The 24,406-nt window shown below is 44.2% G+C and overlaps 1 protein-coding gene across 2 annotated transcripts in view; it reads left to right on the forward strand.

Moving 5' to 3' along the window:
* tenm4 (teneurin transmembrane protein 4) overlaps window positions 1-24,406 on the forward strand; it is a 276,917-nt gene that overhangs the window by 106,486 nt on the left and 146,025 nt on the right. For both annotated transcript variants that reach the window (XM_029120114.2, XM_013135886.4), the window contains one exon: window positions 20,924-21,173. In XM_029120114.2, coding sequence (XP_028975947.2) covers window positions 20,924-21,173 — 250 coding nt within the window. The remainder of the gene's footprint in view (window positions 1-20,923; window positions 21,174-24,406) is intronic.

Raw genomic sequence — 24,406 nt, forward strand, 5'->3', positions numbered from 1 at the left:
GTGTGTGTGTGTGTGTGTGGTCACTTGCGAGTTTTGAACATCCTTTCAGAATAATTCTAAACTGTATTCACTGAAAGCAGTACACTTTAACCCTGTTATTTGATTGAATGGCGTTTTATAGAATGTAGAATTTTCTAGATCAGAGGGGCTGAAATCTGGATCAGTTCCACTTTATCATTGCAACACCCCAATCAGTGACTTATTCAGACTTGGGACACCAGGTGGGAGACATTAATGATGAGGTAGAACGGAAAACTATCAGTATCAGAACACAGCATCAGGACACAGCATCAGGACACAGCATCAGAACACAGCATCAGAACACAGCATCAGGACACAGCATCAGGACACAGCATCAAAATACAGCATCAGGACACAGCATCAGAACACAGCATCAGGACACAGCAACAGGACAGGTGTGAGGGGAGGAGTCACACTGTTACAGAGTGGTCTCCACGGTGGGGAGGTCATGTGATTCAACACTCTACAATGTTGGAGAACCTGAGGCACGATGCAGAAATAGTGGGAAAAGGGAGCATGTTTATCTGTCTGTCTTTATTACTGTCTCCCTTTGTCTGTCTGTATGTCTTTATGAGAGAGAGAGACATACAGATAAGGACAAAGAGAGACACTGACAGACAGACAAAGACAGAGAGACAGGCACAGGGAGACATACTGAGAAAGACATACAGATACACTGAGAAGCCATCAGTAGTATAATATGTCCTCTCCTGACCACGTGTGTTTTTCATCGGGAAACACTCATTTTGCGTCTCTTGTCATTTGCATGTCTTGTCATTTGCATGTCTTGTCATTTGCATGTCTTGTCATCTTCTATAATGAATTGTCTGCCATAGTTGTCATTTTTGGCTGGCAAGAGGGGTGTTAATTGTTCCATAGCGGTGCTGGGTTTGTTATTGCTGGACAAAACACTTTGGAGGGGCAGTGTGTGTGTGTGTGTGTCTGTGTGTGTATCTGTGTGTGTGTGTGTGTTTATGTGTGTCGTGTGTGTGTGTGTGTGTGTGTGTGTGTGTTTCTGTGTGTGTGTTAGTGTTTGTGTGTGTCTCTGTGTCTGTGTGTGTGTATCTGTGTGTGTGTGTCTGGGTGTATGGCAGGTGAAAAGGGACTTTAATAAGCTATTGAAACGACCTAATGTGCATACCACCTTAGCTTATTAAAGTCCCTTTTCACCTGCCATACTGTGTGTGTATCTGTGTGTGTGTGTGTCTGTGTGTGTGTGTCTGTGTGTGTGTGTCTGTGTGTGTCTGTGTGTGTGTGTATCTGTCTGTGTGTGTGTGTGTGTATCTGTCTGTGTCTGTGTGTGTATCTGTGTGTGTGTGTATCTGTCTGTGTCTGTGTGTGTGTATCTGTGTGTGTGTGGTCCTATACAGTTCTATAACTCTGCTGTAACATTCTGTCCTGCATTGCCCCACAGCCTTACTTTCCAGACTAATACAACTCTTCTCCTGACTCATGGACTGAAGTCTGTGTCATGCTTAAGTATACTTTACATGTGATATTCATGGATTAGTAAACATTTCTGATATCAGTAACAATAACAGGCAAGCACTGTATTACCTTGATATATAAAACTTAACAACAGAGTACGACAAGTAGACTAACATTGCTCAGAAAAATCATCTTTAATACATATTTATATAGCCTGCCTATACCGATGGAGGTATATTGATCACATTATGTTTTGGGGCTGGAGTGGAATAGTTGGCCTGCGTCTTGTGAAAAGTGAGTGATACGGAGGGAACCAAGCGATGTCTGTTTGGGGAATTTAGAGGGGAGGAAATAGCATTGTTGAGATCAAACGCTTCACGCGGTTTGAGTGACAGAGAGACGTGTGCTGGCAGCTGAAATGTAGCCTGCTTTGAGATGCATACTATGGCCTTCTTGTTATGCCTGGCAATGTCATTCAACTCGCCTGCTACCCACCTGCCCTTGCTCCAACATTACGACACATTATGATGTAGGATAATTAGGTCATTATAACAGGTTATAACACATTATGGTGGTTTCATTGTAATAGAATTATAACAATATAATATTTTATTATAACTGATTATAACACATTATAACACATTTTGATGATGTCATTACAGCAGATTACATATTATGGTCATTATTTAATGGAGCTATTTAGCTGTTCTGTGGAATAAGTGGGTTTCAACAAATGCCAATCTGCCTACGAGTCGGTGAAGGCTCTACGCACCAGACTCCATATGGCTCTACATTAGTGTGGTGAAGGCTCTACTCAGCAGAGTCTGTATGGCTCTACAGTAGTGTAGTGAAGGTTCTACTCACCAGGGTAGTGTAGTGAAGGCTCTACTCACCAGAGTCCATATGGCTCTACAGTGGTGTGATACTGTTCTCTTTGTGTGGTAAAGCGGTTTGTAATAGGAATCAGCTGCTACAGGGTTTGTGTTATTGAATCCAGGCACACTGCGTCATGCCTAAAATCAGCTATTAGCCGAAGCCCAGTATTTTCACAATTTACTTTAATATCAGTGTTTCAGCTAGATCAGCTCCCTCCCTTTGGCACAACTAAAACAGTTAATAACTAGCAGGTCTTGTCAGTTATCCTCTGGTGCTGAACTGCAGCTGGGTTCAGAGAGATATATACTGAGAGGGAGAGAGTGAGAGTGAGGGTGAGACAGGGACTGAGAGTGAGACCGGGACTGAGACAGGAACTGAGAGTGAGACCAGGAATGAGAGTGAGACAGAGATTGTTGTTGTGAAACAGTGTCATTGAAATTACATTAACCTAAAATTTAAATAGAATTTTCAATTCACACCAGCATAGAGGAAGTCACAGGCTGAGGTTTAACATGTGTGCTGTGCTTTGGCCAGATCACTGACCTGGACGGAGTGTAACCTCACTGGCAATGTTGTTTACCTGGTAGCAAACATGGCGCTGGCCATTAAACAAGTGCTGTTGCAGGTGATAGTAGGATGGTTTTGGTGTTTTGCTTCCTAACAACTAAATGGTTTTGTCTGATTCTGTTTATGGAGCTGAAAGTACATTGAGTGAGAGGTCATCTTCAAACCTCCACAGACCTGCATGGTGAATCTGTCGGAAAAGAGTTCCAGGACAACTCGGAATGTGTGACCATTTACGTTCTCACTCGTTTCCCCCCCCAAAATTCCTTCATTCCAAGTAGAACTATTGTTGGATAAAAATGCTCTGAGAGAAAGACTGAAAGGAGGAGAGAGAAAGAGAGAAAGAGCTCAAAATAAGTTATTAATCCCATCACAAATCTCCCTCCTAATTCCTTCACAGTGGTGGCTGTTCTGACACCCTGCAGTGGAACAGAGCTGTTGAAGGGAGAGAGACAAGGGGGAGATGGGCGGAGTGAGGAAGGGGGAGGTGGGGGAGGAGAGAGGAGGACAGCAGCGTGCCTAATTGTACTTTGTTCCATTTTTGGGCCGTGGTCAGATGTAGCGTACCACACGGGGAATAAGGAGCCTTTTGCCTAAAAAGGAACAGGTTTGTCTTTGCTCCTGCACTGCAGCGTCAGATCCAGGTGTTGCTGTGGGTGACAAAGGGCTGGGATTACCATAGAAAGGTTCGGCGTTTAGCTTGGCCCGGGGCTGAGGCTGACAGCACTGAGATCTGCCTCCCTCGGAGACCTCAGCCCTGCAGCTACCCTAGTCATCTACTGCCTCTATTCACTCGCACGTACACACACAGAGACACGTATGCACGCACACAGACACACACACAGAGACACGCATGCACGCACACAGACACACACACAGAGACACGCATGCACGCACACAGACACACACACAGAGACACGCATGCACGCACACAGACACACACACAGAGACACACACAGAGACACGCATGCACGCACACAGACACACACACAGAGACACGTATGCACGCACACAGACACACACACAGAGACACGCATGCACGCACACAGACATACTCACAGAGACACGCACGCACACACACACACACACACACACACACACACAGACACGTATGCACACACATACAGATGCACGTGAACACACACACTTTATCAGCTCAACAATGAATAATATCCAGCAAGGTTTACTAGATTAACTAGTTAGTAGTACTAGTTAGTAGTACTAGTTAGTAGTAACCATCCTCCTGTCTTTCTGTTTAACAGCTCTCAGGTGACTGGATGTCAATAGCCTTTCCATGATGCTGATCTCTCTGACTCATTATATCTTATAGTTTGGACTCAGACCTGTTAGCTGCTGTGTCTCCCGGGCATTTGACAGTACAAGCAGCCAATTACAATAAAGATGACTTCCTATTTTTATTTACTTTAACCCGCTAATGAGGCTTTGGGTGTTTTCCAAATTCCTTTTTTCCCTCCCCCACTCTCTCTACCTCTCAATCTTTCACTCTATCTCTCTCTACCTCTCAATGTTTCACTCTCTTTGCCTCTCAATATTTCACTCTATCTCTCTCTACCTCTCAATCTTTCACTCTCTTTGCCTCTCAATATTTCACTCTATCTCTCTCTACCTCTCAATCTTTCACTCTCTTTGCCTCTCAATATTTCACTCTATCTCGCTCTACCTCTCTATCTTTAACTCTATCTCTCCCTGTCTCTCAATCTTTCGATCTATTCTCTCTACCTCTTAATCTTTCACTCTATTCTCTCTACCTCTTAATCTTTCACTCTATTCTCTCTATCTCTCAATCTTTCACTCTATCTCTACCTCTCAGTGTTTCTCTCTATTTCTCTCTACCTCTCAATCATTCTATGTGTTTTTCTCTCTCCCTTAATGTCTTTATCTCTCTCAACCACTCAATCTCTCTCTCTCTCCTTTGTTTCTTCCAGGTTGGGTCCTGATTCCAACTCTTCCTGTGTGATTTGAGTCCTTCCTGTCCACTGGGGATCATGTTGATAATGAGGGGCCTTTCAGCCCATGTTAGTCGTTAGGAAACCACTTGGTTTTAATCATGATCCACCTTTCTTCAGATCCACATTCTAGTACTGTAGCCGTCACCATCACAATGCGGAGCACACCTCTGTAGTGTGTGTCTGTGTGTGTGTGTGTGTGTGTGATGAAGGGTTCCCCAATGGCCCTCTAGATACACTGTAATTACCTGTCAAGTGGCCTGAAGCTGTGTGTGTGTGTCTGTGCGTGTGTGTGTGTGTGTGTGTCTGTGTCTGTCAGAGATGTCAGAGTGACTAAGAGAAAAAAAGTCCTAATAATCTCCATGCTGTTCTCGCCATGTCAGGAAACGAAATGAATCCATTAAGATATTGTGACTGTCGGGAATGTTGTTGTGACTGTTGCCGTGACTGTCGTCATGATTGTTGTGACTGTTGTCGTGACTGTCGTTGTGACGGTCATCATGACTGTTGTTGTGACTGTTGCCGTAACTGTTGCCATGACTGTTGTGACTGTTGTCGTAGGGGTCGTCTTGACGGTCATCATGACTGTTGTTGTGACTGTTGTTGTGACTGTTGCCGTGACTGTTGCTGTGACTGTCGTCATGATTGTTGTGACTGTTGTCGTGGGGGTCGTCGTGACTGTCATTGTGACGGTCATCCTGACTGTTGTTGTGACTGTTGTTGTGACTGTTGTCGTGGGGGTCGCCGTGACTGTTGCCGTGACTGTTGTCGTGACTGTTGCCGTGACTGTCGTCATGATTGTTGTGACTGTTGTCGTGGGGGTCATCATGACTGTCGTTGTGACGGTCATCATGACTGTTGTTGTGACTGTTGCCGTGACTGTTGCAGTGACTATCGTCATGATTGTTGTGACTGTTGTCGTGGGGGTCGTCGTGACGGTCATCATGACTGTTGTTGTGACTGTTGTTATGACTGTTGTCGTGACTGTTGCCGTGACTGTTGCCGTGACTGTTGCCGTGACTGTCATCATGATTGTTGTGACTGTTGTCGTGGGGGTCGTCGTGACTGTCATTGTGACGGTCATCCTGACTGTTCTTGTGACTGTTGTTGTGACTGTTGTCGTGGGGGTCACCGTGACTGTTGCCGTGACTGTCATCATGATTGTTGTGACTGTTGTCATGGGGGTCGTTGTGACTGTTGTTGTGACTGTCATCATGACTGTTGTGACTGTCATCATGACTGTTGTGACTGTCATCATGACTGTTGTGACTGTTGTTGTGACAGTCGTTGTGGCATAATGGAGAGAAAGAGAGAGGGGAGGTGGAGAGATGGAGGATGGGGGAGACAGGTAAAAAAAGAGAAATATTCAGCAGAAGCATCGATTGCATTGCTTCAGCAGTATTATTCAGACCTTTGTCTATTTGCTCCTGGTCATTTCTAGAGGTGCGTTGTGCTGGTTGTTATTGTATGAATCCTATTTAGCTTCCATTTAAAAACTACCAACATTTTGTTTGTCCACTTTTATAAAATGTATGTTGTGCGTTTAAAACCTGCTGACATTTAATTTGTCCTCTTCTGCGCCCTCTCCAAGATGGCTGAGCATGTATTCATCCGGTGGCTCAATATCTTTCTCTCTTTAAAGTAAAGCTCATTGAGCCGGAGATGAGGCTCACTGTCTCTAAGGCAGAAGGCTGACTACGCTCTCTTCTTTATCTCTGCTCGCTGAAGCCTCAGGTCATAATGTGGTCCAATGGGTTTCAGTGTGGCTTCTGGCTTTCATTCTGGGCCCTCGTGCAGAATGGTCCTATGTCCTGCTGAGGCACAGGTCTGAGAAACGGACACTGTTAGACTCTAGTATTAGAGAGACAGACACTGTTAGACTCTAGTATTAGAGAGACAGACACTGTTAGACTCTAGTATTAGAGAGACAGACACTGTTAGACTCTAGTATTAGAGAGACAGACACTGTTAGACTCTAGTATTAGAGAGACAGACACTGGCATATTATAGTGTTAGAGAGACAGACAGTGTTGTACTGTCTGTCTGAGTTAGTACTTAGTTACTACTGCAACATGGGGGAGGTCCTAGTACTGAGCTAGTTACTACTGCAACATGGGGGAGGGCCTAATATTGAGTTAGTTACTACTGCAACATGGGGGAGGGCCTAGTACTGAGTTAGTTACAACTGCAGCATGGGGAAGGCCTAGTACTGAGTTAGTTACTACTGTAACGTGGGGAGGGCCAAATACTGAGTTAGTTTCTACTGCAGCATGGGGGAGGGCCTAGTACTGAGTTAGTTACTACTGAAACATGTGGGGAGGGCCTAGTACTGAGTTAGTTTCTACTGCAGCATGGGGGAGGGCCTAGTACTGACTTAGTTTCTACTGCAGCATGGGGGAGGGCCTATTACTGAGTTAGTTTCTACTGCAGCATGGGGGAGGGCCTAGTACTGAGTTAGTTTCTACTGCAGCATGGGGGAGGGCCTATTACTGAGTTAGTTACTACTGCAGCAAGGGGTTTCCTAAAACAGCCACCAGCAATACACCTCCTTATTCTCACAGCTGAGCAAGCAGGAATTATGAACGGGAAGAAAGTCTGGGGAGAGCTTGAGGATATGATTGGCCGTGGGTGTGTGTGGGTGTGTGAGTGTGAATAAATGAATTTAAACTGCTTAATCATCTCCCCCTGTCAGCTTGGAGGAGTGGGGGGGTGGGGGCATGGGGGAGCAAGGGGAGCGGGGCAAATGTGGTTAAAAGAGGTCACCACAGAATGTAATTTACCAAGCAGACACATTAAGGAATGGAAATATCTGAGTCTAAATAATGATTTAATGAGCAGCACATTGGCACGGCTCTCTGTTCGTCTCTCTCTCTCTCTCTCTTGCTTTGTCCATCTTTTCTGTTCTCTTTCCCTGTCATGTTCTCACTCAACCACTCACATTCCATCTCTGGCTTTGGACTGCTCTTTGCTGCTACCTCTGGCTTTGGACTGCTATTCAGACCCTTTCACTTTCTTCACATTTCTTTGTGTTACATACCTACATTTAGTATATTTTGCCATCAATCTACACACCATATGCTGTAATGGAAGTGAAAACACATTTCTAGAAATCTGTGCCAATTTATTGAAATGGAAATATCTCTTGGTCATAAGTAGTCAGACCTTATTGAATTCTATGTAGAAGCTTATTTGGTGGCGATGGCAGCTTTGAGTCTCCTTGGGTAATGCCTCTTCTGGCTTTGCCCACCTGGATTTGGTCATTTTCTCCAATTCATTCTTCCTCTCAAGTTTGGTCATATAAAATTGAGAGCATCAGTGAATTGCTATCCTCAGGTCTCCCCACAAATGTTCAATGGGCTTGTTCAGATGTCTTCAAGGACATCCACAGACTTGTGTTAATGCTACTCCACTGGAAGAGTTATCTTTGCCCCAGTCTGAGGTCCTGTGCACTCTGGATCAGGTTTTCTTCACAACCCCACTGTACTTTACTCTGTTCATCCTTCTCTCAGACCCTTCCGCTGAGAACCATCCCCATAGCATGATGCTCCCACCACCATGCTTCACCATACAATGCAAAAAATAACTGCTTGAAATTTGTGAAATAATCTTCCAATTATTTGTACAACAATGGAACAAGACAAATTACACTTATTAAGACTTTTTAAAAAATGCACACAATCAAAATATGATTTGAAAATGGAAGGTATCTTGAAATTAGTTAAAAAAAATTCAGCAATTCTTAAAATAAAGAGCTGTTTTCAGTCTGAAAATGTTATTAATATTGATCTGATATCTCAGTTCTTTTTCAGTGTCTCTCTTGTCCAAAGAACTTGTTTCACCTAAAATATGATTCAAAACAAGATTCTTATGCTAAACAAGATTTTCAAGGCATGCTCAAAACAAGTGTTATTATCTAATACAACTGTAGCTTGTTAAGGAAATATATCTTAATTTAAGGACTGTATGAATGTTAAAACCATAGGTGATGAGCAGTACCTTGTTTTGCATTTGACATTCAGGCCTAAGAGATTTTTTTTTCAGGCCTAAGATAAACTTTTTCTTCATGTACTTATTTAGGATTCCTTCAGGCAGCTGGTCATATACTTTTTTGGAGTTTCATGGCAAAGGGTCAGAAAACCTTCGTACATGTGAATGGCACACGTTTCTAAAACCATGTGTTTGCTTTTTCATTATAGGGTGTTGCGTAAAGATGTATTTAATGTTATCAATTGCATGTATTTTATGTTATCAATGATAGTTTAGTCTATAACAAAACATAATCTGGAGATGCTTTCAAGAAACCCTGTACACTGTTCAGATCCAGCCCACTGCTCTTTCAATAACATCTCTGTCCTTTATCCTTCCTCAGTGTCTTTACACTCCATAAATAAAGTTACCATAAAGTTACCACATTTGATTCAGACTAGGAACATTTTTAATGAATTAGATAAGGGGGAATAACATCATATTTTCATTTCAGTAATTTGTACAGCATATGCTACATTGCCATAGTATAGTTTTTGTGGTAAACATAGAAATTAAATACATTTGAAAGTAGTTAGATCAATCCCAACTAAAACATAAACGTTATTCGGAGCAGGAGGACGATGTGATCAGTTGCACAAAATATATGTTTAGTGCCTATTTACAGAGGGATCTTGTGTCTGCCCTCATTGGTACTGGAACACCTGATGAGGCCGAGTTACTGTCTGTACACAAGCAGCGTGCTGTGAAGGAAATAGTTAGCCTTTTAGCGCACGCTAACAACCCTCCGTACTCCGGTACGGTGACGATGACATCAGCTGTCATGGTCACCATGACAACATGACTCATCCATTCGTCACGCCTTCGCGGCCTTGTCATGTAGGCCGTCCTGAGCGGCACTTTTGACGCAAGCCTGTGCTGGGCCCCCATCGGGGGTGGGGTTCATTCAGGACCCGTCTGGGATATCCAGCGGCAGGTGCATCCATGAGGCACGCTGGAAACCATCTGCGTCTGATCGGCACGCCGGGATCTTTGACCTGATCTCCGTTATGTAACAGGGTCGGGCTCCGCGGCTCAGCTCCTGAGTGAGGGGCTGCTGGCAGTCGGAGCAGGTATGTTTTTCTAGTTTATGTGTGTAAGTGAGAGAACCGTTTACACCAGCCCCCGTTCAATCCAGTGGCCTCGATGACATGTAGAGTGATGGGGAGGGGGTTGTTTTCTCTCTGTCTCCTCCGCATCTAACAACTATTTGTCATTTTCTGTGACAACACAGTGGAATGTAAATCTGTGCGTCTGTTTCATCTTTCCGGAGACACTGTGTTTCCCCGGTAAGAAGCTGCCAACCACTGACAACAACCCCTAATAATCAGAGTGGGAAGGGCAAGTTGTGTAGGTCTCACTGTAAAGAACACCTGTGTGTTTGTGTGTGTGTGTGTGTGTTATTCCATGGAGGAACAGACTGAAGTCAGAGTGCAGGCTGTGTTCTCCAGCCCTGGCCTGTTACATCTCAAATTATTCCTATGAAGAAAGATTATATTCCCTGGTGACTGCTATTATTCTCCTCAGACTTATCTAACGGTGTTTCTGTGTGTGTGTTGGTGTGTTTACGTGTGTGTGTTGGTGTGTGTTGTGTGTGTGTTGGTGTGTGTTGGTGTGTTTCCGTGTGTGTGTTGGTGTGTGTTGTGTTTGTGTTGGTGTGTTTCCGTGTGTGTGTTGGTGTGTTTAGGTGTGTGTGTTGGTGTGTTTCTGTGTGTGTGTTGGTGTGTTTCCGTGTGTGTGTTGGTGTGTTTACGTGTGTGTGTTGGTGTGTGTTGTGTGTGTGTTGGTGTGTTTCCGTGTGTGTGTTGGTGTGTTTCCGTGTGTGTGTTGGTGTGTTTCCGTGTGTGTGTTGGTGTGTTTACGTGTGTGTGTTGGTGTGTGTTGTGTGTGGAGGACATTCAGCTATTCACTAGGCACCATGACTCTCTGCCTCAGTGACACATACTATTAGTCGTTTTATAGACAAACGCAAGTCAGTTGGAAAGTCCTGTCATTAGGCTGTCCCTGTTATTAGCCCAGGGTTGTTGCAGCTCTGAACATGTACTGATCTGTCTGTGACTGGCTGAGTGGCTGGGGGGTGGTTTCTGATCCATTCTGCCTTGAATGGCTCCTCACAGCTGTCGTGGTTAATGGGGTGTCCGGGTGGGGGGGCGTGGCTGTTTCTCTCCACTTCATCAGGTGAGACTATCAAAGGCTTAGGATGAAACACTCCTCGTTCATTACGCCACATGGGGACTTTGTCCTGAATAGTACGCTATCCCCTAGTTCACCACGCCAAACGATGGCCTGAAGTAATGCACTTTGTAAGGGGGCAGGATGTCATTGGACACCACAAAGGGTGGAAGGAGTTCGACTATTGCGACTGGTGTTACCAGGATTTAATTTCCCCCGATCGGTTTATTTGAATTGGGACAAAGACATTGTACAATGAACACATTGATCACTAACTGTCTGATGCATAGCTAACTGTCTGACATATAACTAACTGTCTGACCCATAGCTAACTGTCTGACATATAGCTAACTATCTGACATATAGCTAACTGTCTGACATATAGCTAACTGTCTGACGTATAGCTAACTGTCTGATGTATAGCTAACTGTCTGACGTATAGCTAATTGTCTGACATATAGCTAACTGTCTGACGTATAGCTAACTGTCTGATGTATAGCTAACTGTCTGACGTATAGCTAATTGTCTGACATATAGCTAACTGTCTGACGTATAGCTAACTGTCTGACCCATAGCTAACTGTCTGACATATAGCTAACTATCTGACATATAGCTAACTGTCTGACGTATAGCTAACTGTCTGATGTATAGCACTATTAAACGTCTGGTTACACTGATTTCCCTGTGCAGGTGCTTTAATTGCCATTTGTTGTCTACATTCTGAGAACAGAGGTTCTCTCAAATCTCTGGTGGACAAACAATGTAGATCTGTCAGGATCCAATAGGAAGTGTGTGATAAGGAGCAGTATTATATCCAGTGCATTGGACACATCAGGATTCCACGTGTGGATGTGGGGAAATCTAGAATATACATTGATAGAATAATAGAATTGTTATAATATAATTGTGAGTTAAAAGCTAGACCCCCCCATGTAATAGTTTTTGTCATTTCAGTTATTTTATTAATAATGGTTATTTAATTATTCAGTTCATGCATGTACATTTATAGTATACAGCTATGTGATGGGTGTCCAGTTGGTGGCAGTAAGCTAGAGGAAAACCCCCCGGAGAAAAACCTAAAAGAGGAAATAAGAGTTAGTTCACGCGAGGTTTAACGAGACGATCAGTATTGAGTTATATTGTACTGTGTGGTATGGAGCTGTTGCAAATGACGCTGGCTGAATAAAAGAACCCAACCAAATCACACACCTGTTCATTCCTTCAAGTGTGCTACATGTAAGACATTTAGCTAATAGACTTTCCTTGCAAAGAAAGGTGGAGCAATTTTAAAAATGAACCAAACTTTAATTAGTCTCTGAGGGCAAGGAATGGACCGTTATGGTTCTGATCTACTCATATTAAAGGACTAGTAGTGGTACTAACCAACCTATATTAAAGGACCACTATTGGTACTAACCAAACTATATTAAAGGACTAGTAGTGGTACTAACCAACCTATATTAAAGGACTAGTAGTGGTACTAACCAACACTTATTATAGGATTAGTTGTAGTACTAACCAATCCATATTAATGGACTAGTAGTGGTACTAACCAACGCTTATTATAGGATTAGTTGTAGTACTAACCAATCCATATTAATGGACTAGTAGTGGTACTAACCAACACTTATTATATGACTAGTTGTGGTACTAACCTACCCATATTAAAGGACTAGTAGTGGTACTAACCAATCCATATTAATGGACTAGTAGTGGTACTAACCAACACTTATTATATGACTAGTTGTGGTACTAACCTACCCATATTAAAGGACTAGTAGTGGTACTAACCAACCTATATTAAAGGACTAGTAGTGGTACTAACCAACATTTATTATAGGACTAGTAGTGGTACTAACCAACCCATATTAAAGGACTAGTAGTGGTACTAACCAACCTATATTAAAGGACTAGTAGTGATACTAACCAACCTATATTAAAGGACTAGTAGTGGTACTAACCAACACTTATTATAGGACTAGTTGTGGTACTAACCAATCCATATTAAAGGGCTAGTAGTGGTACTAACCAACCCATAATACTGGACTAGTACTGGTACTCACACTCACATACACACACTTACACACACACACATTGAACATACCCTGGATATCAGAAGTCTACACACGCTATTTGAAAATTTGGTTTAACTATGTTTGGATTCAACCAGTCATATTTGAAATATATAAAATGTGAACGCCACCACCTGATATCAACTGAAGTTATTTTGATTTGCCTTGAATAAAATCCTGTTTCCGTAAGAGCAGTGGGGTATGGGGGCAAGGCAGAAAATATTTCTCACAGAACACTCTGCCAGAAAGCTGGAGTTAAAGATGTTCACCTTTCGGTACAAACATCCCAATGCACAGTGGCTTGATAAAGATCGGTGTCCTGGACTGGCCCAGTGAGAGGCAGGAACTCAATCCTAGAAAATCTGTGGGCTGACCTACAGAGGGCTATGCACAGGTGATCACTTTGCAATTTGAAAAATCTTGATTTTTTTCTGGAAAAAAGTGTTGGATAACATCACAAAATCCAGGTGTGTTCGTTGATACTGACCTATTCAAATAACTGTTTATAGAACCAAGGCGTGAAATAAATCATAGTAATAATGCATTTTATTTATATAGCGCTTTTCAAGGCCCCAAAGATGCTTTACAAAAACAAAATGGAACAGAAACAAACAAAAAAATGAAATAATTGAAAACAAAGACAATTGAGAGAATGGGTTTGGGCATGGCTGGGTGTAGTCAGATGACTCTTCAGGCATTACAGGAAGATGGGGATGGTCGCAGAGTCACGGATAATGCCCTGTCTTTGAGCGTGGGATTATGAGGTAGCCTGCCGTACTGGAACGGAGTGAGTGTTTAGGTTGATGTGGAAGAAGAAGGTTTGAGAGGTAGGCAGGGATGGTATTGTTTAGGGCTTTATGTGTCAGTAGGAAGGTTTTGTAGTCAATGTGTTGGGAGATAGGAAGACACAGATTATCCATTTGTGTTTCACTTAAATATTGTTAGTTAAAAGATGCTATTAAAAGTGGAGGAATGAGGGTGGGTCTTGACTCAGTCCTTTACATCAACAAATGTTGCATTTTCAATAAAGTTTTCAGACATTTTATTATATCCACTTTAGGCACCCATAAACATTTCTTAGAAAAAATACTATCCTTAGGGCTAATTTCGCATATTAATTAGAGTAGTTGTTCAGCTGTTTATCAAATTCATAAATATTAATCGTACAGTCTTATTGGGTTGGTGGTTAATGTCCAGTTTGCCTTACTGTGTAATCATGTATGTGACAGCTGTCTGATTCTACATGTTCCTTCTCAGTCATTAACTAGTGTCAGAGTGAACCATGTGCTTTTCAGAACTACTATACCCTCCAGGAGCCCTGCCAGCTAGTCTAGCAGATTTAGTGTAATTACTTTTCTGGAAATAGACTTCATGAAGCCAGATTATCAGAACAGCTAACAGAACATAGAGTTGAAAAATGCCCAAAAGTAGGTGATAGAAATTAGATGTAAAACACAACCCGCTATTTTTAACTCCCAAACTATCAATACCTTTTCATCTGAAACAGTTGTGGGTGTAATTTCAGACCGAGTTGGATTACAGTTAAAAATAAAATGCAAATGTACAACTCTGTCAAACCTTTTAATCCCTATTTAGAGGCATTTACGAGTTACGGCCTGTTTTTAACACCATGTGGGAAGATTATGTAAATGGAGCCCCAAAATGAGTCAACCTCATGCTGATTCCTGTCTTGACCTCTACCATTCACCCTTTTCCCCTGACTAATGGATATTGGAAATTAGCTCCTAATCTGTGTTGCCGTCGACTTCATCCCGACCCCAGCCCTCGATCCCTGGAACCCTTCTCTCGCTGTTCTTCACCTGCTATGACAAATTCATTTCCTAAATGGCCCCTTTCTCTTCTCCTCTGACAAATGAATTCTGTAAATTAGAACCTAAAATGTGTCAATGTCAATCTTACTACCTTTATCTTCAGAATCGTGCAGTTAGGGGTGTCTGAAAGGGAAGCTATTGTAGAGATATTCCTGCTGTTATCCCCTCTATGACAAATGAATCCCCCTTGTCTCCGGGCCTGTTCTGGTTGTGCAGATCTGGTGGGTCAATAGAAACCCATTTATTTCTTGTCTGTCCTTTAAGGATGGATAGTAGGTGAACCATTGTTGCTGAATCACCAGATCTGCTGGAGTGGCTGTGGGGTTGGCCACCATGGCCCTCTACTCATTGTCTCAAGGACGTCCATCTTGCCTGTCCTTTGTTCCTCTCCAAAGAAAGTAAACATCTTAAGTGTATCTCAACTGGCACCCTATTCTCTTTGTAGTGAACTTCTTTTGACCAGGACGTTTAGGACATTGGGACCTTTATCTCATCAGCGCTCACTTGTAAGAGAATTTGGATTATTGTGTTAAAATCTCCTCAGAATCCAGAACGAAGTATGTGTTCTCTTATAAAGGTGACCTGAGGAGAATCATGACACTTAGGTTTCCTTTGCTCAGGTTTATTGCAATGCGGTAAGACATTTCTGTATTGATGATCCTGTTCCCTTGGGTAATATGCTAAGTTGTTGGTTTGTTTTTCATAAATAAATAACTTAGTTTGAAGATTTATAAATACATTATTGCTGGCGACGATTCCTTAGCAACTGGAAAAGGCAGTTAACTTGCTGTGAGCCATTAGAGTCCATTTACCTGTCTCATGAATGGTTTATCTGTTTACATGACAAAGTATCAGCGCACTCTGGTTATACATGAAATGATGATGTGTTGATGTCGTATGAATCCATGGCGTTATTTACGTCTTCTTTGTGTAATTAGTGTAACCTTGTTAAACCTTGGCAAGTGTGTGAGTAAGTGAGGGAGTGAGTGTGTGTGTGTGTCATTCTCCTGTGTTCATCCCCAAATTTATCCTGAACATCGAAAAACAAATCCCTCTCAAATATTCAATAGTCTGTTTTCATTACGGGCTGCACATTGATTATTAATGGAGTGGTCAGCCGACAGTACATTTGGCGGACGCATCCTGTCACACCAGGTCCGATGAAAGCACAGCCCCGGGTGGGAGGCAGGCGTGTGTCTGTTTACTAGCAGGAAGATGGACACGTTTAAATGCGTGATGATACCACACACAGCGGGGGTTTCAACGTGTTTTTGACAACTTCATAACCTTTTTTTTCTGTCGGTTATAGTAATGTTAAATGGTTGAAAGGAGCAGGGCCTCAAATGACTTGGAGGAAAGTGATGTTGGGAACATGACGGGCACGTCTGGAGGCATGAAAGAATTAATGGTTCTGCCCTCGGAACTCAGTCCAGGCGGGGTGCGTTCGCTAGCGGAGGAAAATATATCCGTCTGTCGACTGGTTTTCACAGCTGATGTAGCCAACACGTTCCAGGACTCCGCTGATAACGGTTCTGAGTGGGTTCGACATTGGACTTCGCCGGTCCGGTGGGTGACTCTTGGGCCAGAAGGTGGGGGAACTTTATCATTTTCTTTGGCCGCGTGCCAGCCTATTTCCCTAGTCAGAAGAAGGTCACCTAAAATGGAATAGGGTGTGATTTGGGAGGGAGGTGGGGGGGGTTCTGTTCTCTTGCTTACTGCTCCCTGCCAGTTGAGGGACTCAAACAGTAACTGGATTTCAGTCAGTCTGGCAGAAACTGGTGATAATGGCGGCCAGTAAAACTAAAGCGTGGCCACTGTGTCATGTTTGTTTGTGCGTGTGTGTGTGCGTGTTCTTAGCGCCTTCATGAATCATGTTTCTAGCTGAGAATTTGTAGTCCCTCTTCCTGTCAGAGAACTGAGCCGGATATAGAAGAGTCTAGAATGAAACCAATGAACTGAGGGGATCACTGTTGCCGTTTTAATGCCATTCTCCCACAATCCTTCATAACCTACAGTTCAAACTGCTTTACCTGTAGAAAGTTAAATTGTCATTTTGTAACCGTATGTTTAAAAACAATGTTTCATGAGTTGCTGCGGCGGTACTTATTGGTACTTTAGGTCTAAGCGTTATGCTGATGGTCAAGATGTGTTTCAATATTCTTTAGTTTGCCTGGTTGTGCGTGTGGCCTGTTCATTTCTCACCATGTCTCCTGACACCAGAGGAAAACAATGAGCAGCCATTTCACCCCATCCACTTTGACTGTCAGTATCGTTCAATACGCTGCTGTTTGATAAGGTCAAGTTGACCTGCTGCTGAACCAAATAGACAGATAAACAGCTACCCAAGCCCTGTTTGACACACACACACACACATTCAAAGCATACACATGGACCGACCAACTGACAGACCAACTGACCGACCCACTGACCAACCCACTGACCGACCCACTGACTGTTTAACTGGCTGACCGACAGGGCGAATGACCGGTGTCTCGTGATCCGGAATAAGCCTTGTCCGCAACCCAAGGACCATCTACCAGCGCTGCATAGAGGACCGTCTACCAGCGCTACATAGAGGACCATCTACCAGCGCTGCATAGAGGACCGTCTACCAGCGCTGCATAGAGGACCATCTACCAGCGCTGCATAGAGGACCATCTACCAGCGCTGCATAGAGGACCGTCTACCAGCGCTGCATAGAGGACCATCTACCAGCGCTGCATAGAGGACCGTCTACCAGCGCTGCATAGAGGACCGTCTACCAGCGCTGCATAGAGGACCATCTACCAGCGCTGCATAGAGGACCATCTACCAGCGCTGCATAGAGGACCATCTACCAGCGCTGCATAGAGGACCATCTACCAGCGCTGCATAGAGGACCATCTACCAGCGCTGCATAGAGGACCATCTACCAGCGCTGCAGGGCGTTGTTATGAAGAGAACAACTGAACATAAATATGAAGGGAGAAAGCGAGAGTATAAGAGAGAAACTGAGAGTGACGTAGAAACAGAATGTCCAATGCATTTGATAATTGTCATGAATTCAATGGCGGTGGAAGGAAGGTGAAGGATAAGAGCAGATTGTCAGCCGCATCATGGCAGGTAGCCTGGCAAGGTAAAGCTCCAGTTAAGAATGGAGCTGGCAGAAATTACACCTCTGATTGAGAGGTTTTTTTTTTTCTGGCTGCTGTCGTGAATGCAGGCTTTTAGCTGTGTGACAGAGAGGGGCCCCACAGCAGGAGAGACAAAACAAGGTGTATCTGCCTGAGTTGAGGAAGCCCGTCACTCCACAAGGCCATTCTTATTACTATTACTAGCAGAGGGCTCGTAGAGTCACGGTCAGATTGGCAGACATTTATTTAAAAGCATAGTATTTTGTACTGTTCATTTTGCCTACTATCTGCTCTAGTCCCTGCTGAAGAAAAACACCCCCACAACAGGACCCTGCTCTCACCAGATATGGTTTTGCGTTCACGCTTGAATGTTGATCTCATCTGACTACAGCACCTTTTGCCACATGGCCTCAGAATCTACAATGTTCTTTTTGGTGAAGTTCAGATAAGGGTGTTCTTTTTTTTGAGTGTTTTGTTTTTCTTTCCACACTTCTATAGCGGCCAGATTTGTGGAGGCTTCTGGTTTTCCTGCCACATGCACACATTGACCAGTCTTTGCCATAAATGCCCAAAGCTCCTTCAAAGTTGCCATTGGCTACTTGTTAGCCGCTCTGGTCAGTCTTCTCCATAACCAGTCATCCAATTTGGAGGGACGGCCTGATCTATGCAAGGTCTGGGTGGAGCCGCATGCCTCCCACTTCTTAATGATGGTCTTAACTGTGATCCAAGGGATTGAAAAAGCCACAAATAGGAAATATTTTCCCCCGTTTCCCATCCCCTTACTTGTGCCTTTCTACAACTTTATTTTGTAGATCTTTTGAAAGCACCTTTCCGCTCAGAGTGAATTCTTTGCTTTGAATTGCCCTCCTTAGAGGTGGAGTCTAATCAAAGTGACTACAGTTGATCACAGATGGACACCGATTCGATTGATTCTTGGTCTGGAAGGTGGTTGGTTACACCTCAGCAAGTTTACAGTTGCAGTGCTAAAGGAGGGTTGTTCACTTACCCAAGGGTATGGCTGTTTTACAGTTTACATTTGAATTTCTTTTCACTTGGATATCGTGGGTCACTGTGTGTAAATACAGGCGAAAAATGTCCGATTTAATGTATTTTCATTTCATGTAAGGCAACACAGGGTGAACATTCTGAAAGGGGGTGGAGACTTTCTATATCCCCTGTACATGCGTCTCTCCCTTTCACGTACATGCGTGAAAGGGAGAGACTATGTGTGTCCCTAGAGCATGTCTGTGATTGAGTGTGTGTCTGGCCAGTGTGTGTGAGCCGGGGTGTGTGTGGTCAAAATGACTCTGCGGTGCCGATCCGGAGACACGGCCCGGCAGACAGGCAGTAACTTTAACAGTCTAAGGACCTGAGGGTGGAACGTGTTTTTCTCTCCGTTTCTCTGTCCTGGTCGTAGAGCCTCAGAACATCTCTTATGCCGTCAGTGAAACCAGCCCAGGGCTGACGGAGGTCCGCGGTCATCTTTCTGGCCTGTCTCCGTCACCATGTGTAGTTCTGTGTGTCTCCGTTGGCCTCCACCTTCCTAACAACCTTGTGCTCTCTGGCGTTGCCGTTGTCCTAACAGGCCGTCCGTGGTGCGTCCGTACACGTCTGTGAAGGCCTTCGGCCACATGCCAAATATCGGTTCTGTCATGGCGCCTTCACGGCAGTGCCTGTGTGCTCAGACCACTTCAGGTCGTAGGCGTTGAGCACGTTGCAGCTTCGGACTCTCTTTAGAGCTCTGTCCCTTTTAATATGTGGGCACACACTCTGTCTTTGTGCTCCTCAGGTCCCTGATCGGACCGGGCCTTGTTCTGAGGTTGAGGCAGAGGTCCACCTGGCTGCTCTCAGCACTAACAAGGCTTGTCCGTCCCACCTGTCTCATGTCTGGAGAATTTCGGATTGGCTAAACAGTTTTTCAATGGGCCACTGACTCCCAGGGGTACAACTTGTTTAATTTAATGTGACACGGTTGTCTTCTACTCCTTGAAATGCCCGTTGGTCCTACTCTTCATCTGGGTTTTCAATCTGGGTCAGACATATTTTAGAGAGTGCTGTTTCCGTATGCTGGTTTGCAAAACTGCTGAAAAAAATAGTTAATTTTCTTTTGCCAGAAGGGTGCTCCATACAGAACATTTTAATTTACACGTTTAGATGTTTTAACATCCGATTTCCTCAGACACTTTCACACCTACAACTCTAATTTAGTGAGACTTTCTCTTGCTCCGCCCACCAGCATTGCATTTGATTGGTTTTGAGCTTTTCCATCACTGTTTTTTCTGCAGGTTCCTTCTTCTAATCTTTCTTTCTCATTATTTGCTATCTCTGTCTTTCTCTGTTCATATTTTGCTCTCTTTCTGTCACTCATTGCACAATTCTCTCTGTCATTCTTGCTGTCTTCCTTTCTCTCAATGTATCATTCTCTCACTCCCTCTGTCTCTGACTCTCTCTCTCTCTCTGACTCTCTCTTTCTCTCTTTCTTTGTCACTTTATGTAACTGCACATGAACTCAGAGTTTTCACAGACCTTATTTCAACCTGAGGGAATATCTCTGGTAAAGTCACTGTTAGAAACCATGAATGTGTAACTCTTTGATTGTATCACAACAAGGCTGCACCTTTTGTCTGGTACATTTCTGAAATCTAACTGCTTTTCAGAAAATAAGCACCTCAGATATCTCAAAAGCCTCGACAAAGAAAATTGCAAAAGTCACCATATGAAATATTTCTGAAGCGCCTGATATTTATATAACTTTACCTAAAGCACATTTATGTGAACAAACAAATGTGCTTTATAGTTATTTTGGATTATTTTAACGTGCTGACAACTTTTGATGTACTTGTGTTCTTCTCCAGACGCTGTGTTCCACAACCACTCCCGACTACGGACCCCGCCTCTGCCATTATCGCACTCCCCTAACCATCAGCACCACACTGCCTCCATTACCTCTCTGAACAGGGGTCAGTACACGCCCCGCTCCGGCAGCAACGCCAGCCCCGCCCCCACAGACAGCCCCGCCCCGCCGGAGGGCCAGGGGAGTGGCCAGGACTCAGGCTCCGCCCAGGACAACTGGCTGCTGAACAGTAACATCCCGCTGGAGACCAGGTATAAGACACGCCGCCGTCCTGGGAGCTGTGGTGTGGTCGGGGCCTCGCGCTGTGTGCCGGCCTACTGCTCTACTGAATGCTGACAGACTGCTGCCTATTTAGCCCTACAGAGGCATGGCCCTTTAACATCCTACTGCAGAACCGGCTGTGTCCAAAATGGCTCCCTGTTTCCCAAAACCTACATAGGGCTCGGTTCAAAATGTGCACCCCGAGTAGGGCGAATGGAGCCATTTGGGACTTATGCTGTGAAGCATGACTCCTGCCCAGGGATGGTTGACTGGCTGGCTAGCAGGGTGCCACTCCATACATGCTGAGTGTCATTCTATTTGTGGGGGGGGGGGGGGTGATGTTGGTTCCTGTCCAAAGTTTGCCTCTCTCACGGTGTTATAGAGAACGTTTGAGTTAGGCTCTTATTTGGGGCAACATACTGATATATGTTTCAGGATAGTTAAGTAGGCCAACTCAACTCAGTAGTAGCGCCTACTCTACACCTTATTCTGTGAAGTAGCAAAGACAATGTTTGTAGAAAGAGAAAAGCTAGTTACTGCTTCCTAAATGGCAGGCTATTACCTGGAATCTGATTAAAATTAGTGTGCTACTTACGGAAAAGGGTATTATTTGGGATGCAGACTTGTGAATTTGACTTCTAACCAGGCTAGATGAGATACAGGTGAAATTACATTCCAGTTATTACTTAATTCATATGAAGTCCTGCTCCCCCTTGCTAAGAGGCTGTCATCCTGACAGGAGTTGTTCTGAATAGGTAGAGGTGTGTGGCTTCCTTTGTCTGCGCCACTCTTTCCCTCTGTCTCCTTGTTCTCACCTCCCTGTCTCTCTGCTCTCACCTCCCTGTCTCTCTGTTCTCACCTCCCTGTCTCTCTGCTCTCACCTCCCTGTCGCTCTGCTCTCACCTCCCTGTCTCTCTGCTCTCACCTCCCTGTCTCCCTGTTCTCACCTCCCTGTCTCTCTGCTCTCACCTCCCTGTCTCTCTGTTCTCACCTCCCTGTCTCTCTGCTCTCACCTCCCTGTCGCTCTGCTCTCAACTCCCTGTCTCTCTACTCTCACCTCCCTGTCTCTCTGTTCTCACCTCCCTGTCTCTCTGCTCTCACCTCCCTGTCTCTCTGTTCTCACCTCCCTGTCGCTCTGCTCTCACCTCCCTGTCACTCTGCTCTCACCTCCCTGTCGCTCTGCTCTCACCTCCCTGTCACTCTGCTCTCACCTCCCTGTCGCTCTGCTCTCACCTCCCTGTCTCTCTGCTCTCAACTCCCTGTCTCTCTGCTCTCACCTCCCTGTCTCTCTGTTCTCACCTCCCTGTCTCTCTGCTCTCACCTCCCTGTCTCTCTGTTCTCACCTCCCTGTCTCTCTGCTCTCACCTCCCTGTCTCTCTGCTCTCACCTCCCTGTCTCTCTGCTCTCACCTCCCTGTCTCTCTGCTCTCACCTCCCTGTCTCTCTGCTCTCACCTCCCTGTCTCTCTCCTCTCACCTCCCTGTCGCTCTGCTCTCACCTCCCTGTCTCTCTGTTCTCACCTCACTGTCTCTCCAACTCTCTGTCTCTCCTCTCTCTCCTGTCTATTTCTTCTGGGTTTTTTTCTCTGTTTCTCTCCTCCCTAAACCTTCAGTTTCAGTTATTGGTGGCCATCATACCTTGTCAGTTTCAGTCGTTGGTGACCATCATACCTTGTCAGTGTCAGTTGTTGATGGCCATCATACCTTGTCAGTGTCAGTTGTTGGTGGCCATCATACCTTGTCAGTGTCAGTTGTTGGTGGCCATCATACCTTGTCAGTGTCAGTCGTTGGTGGCCATCATACCATGTCAGTGTTAGTCGTCGTTAATGGCCATCATACCTTGTCAGTGTCTGTCATTGGTGGCCATCATTCCTTGTCAGTGTCTGTTGTTGGTGGCCATCATACCTTGTCATCTTTTTAGAAGGGAACAGATATTTTAACCCAAAACAACAAGGCACATAAAGGATTTATATAATAAATCGTGTAATAAACACTATAAATAAAAATATATCTATTGTCTATTGAACTTTCTGTTTTAATAAACTGTGGTGGCTGGTAGTACATCAATACATCAAGCTAAGCGTCACAGTTTAGGGGATTTCATTATAGTATTTTATGAAAGTGACAGGACAGGATGATGACTTCATTTGCCAGTAAGGTAATTAATTTAATTTGACAAGGAGCACAGCTACCCTACACAAAGACGGATTGGATGGGGTTCTTCAACCCCACTATTTGGTTCCAGGGAGAAATCTTTTTCGCTCCTGATTGAACATACAACCCAGGTTTTATATCAGTTTCAAATAGTCCAACACTGTTTTGTTTTGTTTTGTTTCGGCAACCCCACTGTCTATTCTAAATAGCCCCCTATTTCCTCTTTAGCACACTACTTTTAACTAGGGCTCATTGGGTGATTTGGGACCATCCTGTCAGTCTGCTGCCTCGTCCCGGTGGTCCAGTGTGATGGACCAGTCAACAGGAAAATGAGTGTTCATTTCAGTTTGTGGAAGGACAGTTTGTGGCGTAATGACTGATTAAACGTGTTACTGCTCCCACGTTCATCCAGCTCAGGTGTTCCCTGGAGGAGCAGAAACAGATGGTGGATGGAGAGATGCAGGGAGAGGAGAATGGAAGCAAAATAATATAAGAGATAGAAGGAGTGTGAGTTAGGAGGGAAAGAGAGGGACAGAAACAGAGAGATGGAAACCAAGTACATAGAACAGGAAAAAAAAAAATCTTGAAATTATTAGAATTCTTCTGATAAAAGTGAAACCATTTGCAATATCAACAAGGGCTGTGAACCATCGTCTGTGGTCTTAACTTGGTTTATAGTATTATAATGGTCTTCTCTCTCCCTCTCTGTCTCTCCGAATGCAATGCATTGGCCCTGTGATAGATTGGCCTGTATGGGTTTACCCAAGCCTCTGTCTGGAGACAAGCCAGAAGGTCCCACTCCATTTTTCTTCTCCCCTCCCCCATCTATTTCTCTCTCTTTTTATATATGCAGTGGGGTAACAAGTATTTGATACACTGCCGGTTTTGCAGGTTTTCCTACTTACAAAGCATGTAGAGGTCTGTAATTTTTATCATAGGTACAAAAATCCAGAAAATCACATTGTATGATTTTTAAATAATGAATAGCATTTTATTGCATGACATAAGTATTTGATCACCTACCAACCAGTAAGAATTCCAGCTCTCACAGACCGGTTAGTTTTTCTTTAA

Source organism: Esox lucius, chromosome 1, assembly GCF_011004845.1.
Source record: "Esox lucius isolate fEsoLuc1 chromosome 1, fEsoLuc1.pri, whole genome shotgun sequence".
NCBI lineage: Eukaryota > Metazoa > Chordata > Actinopteri > Esociformes > Esocidae > Esox > Esox lucius.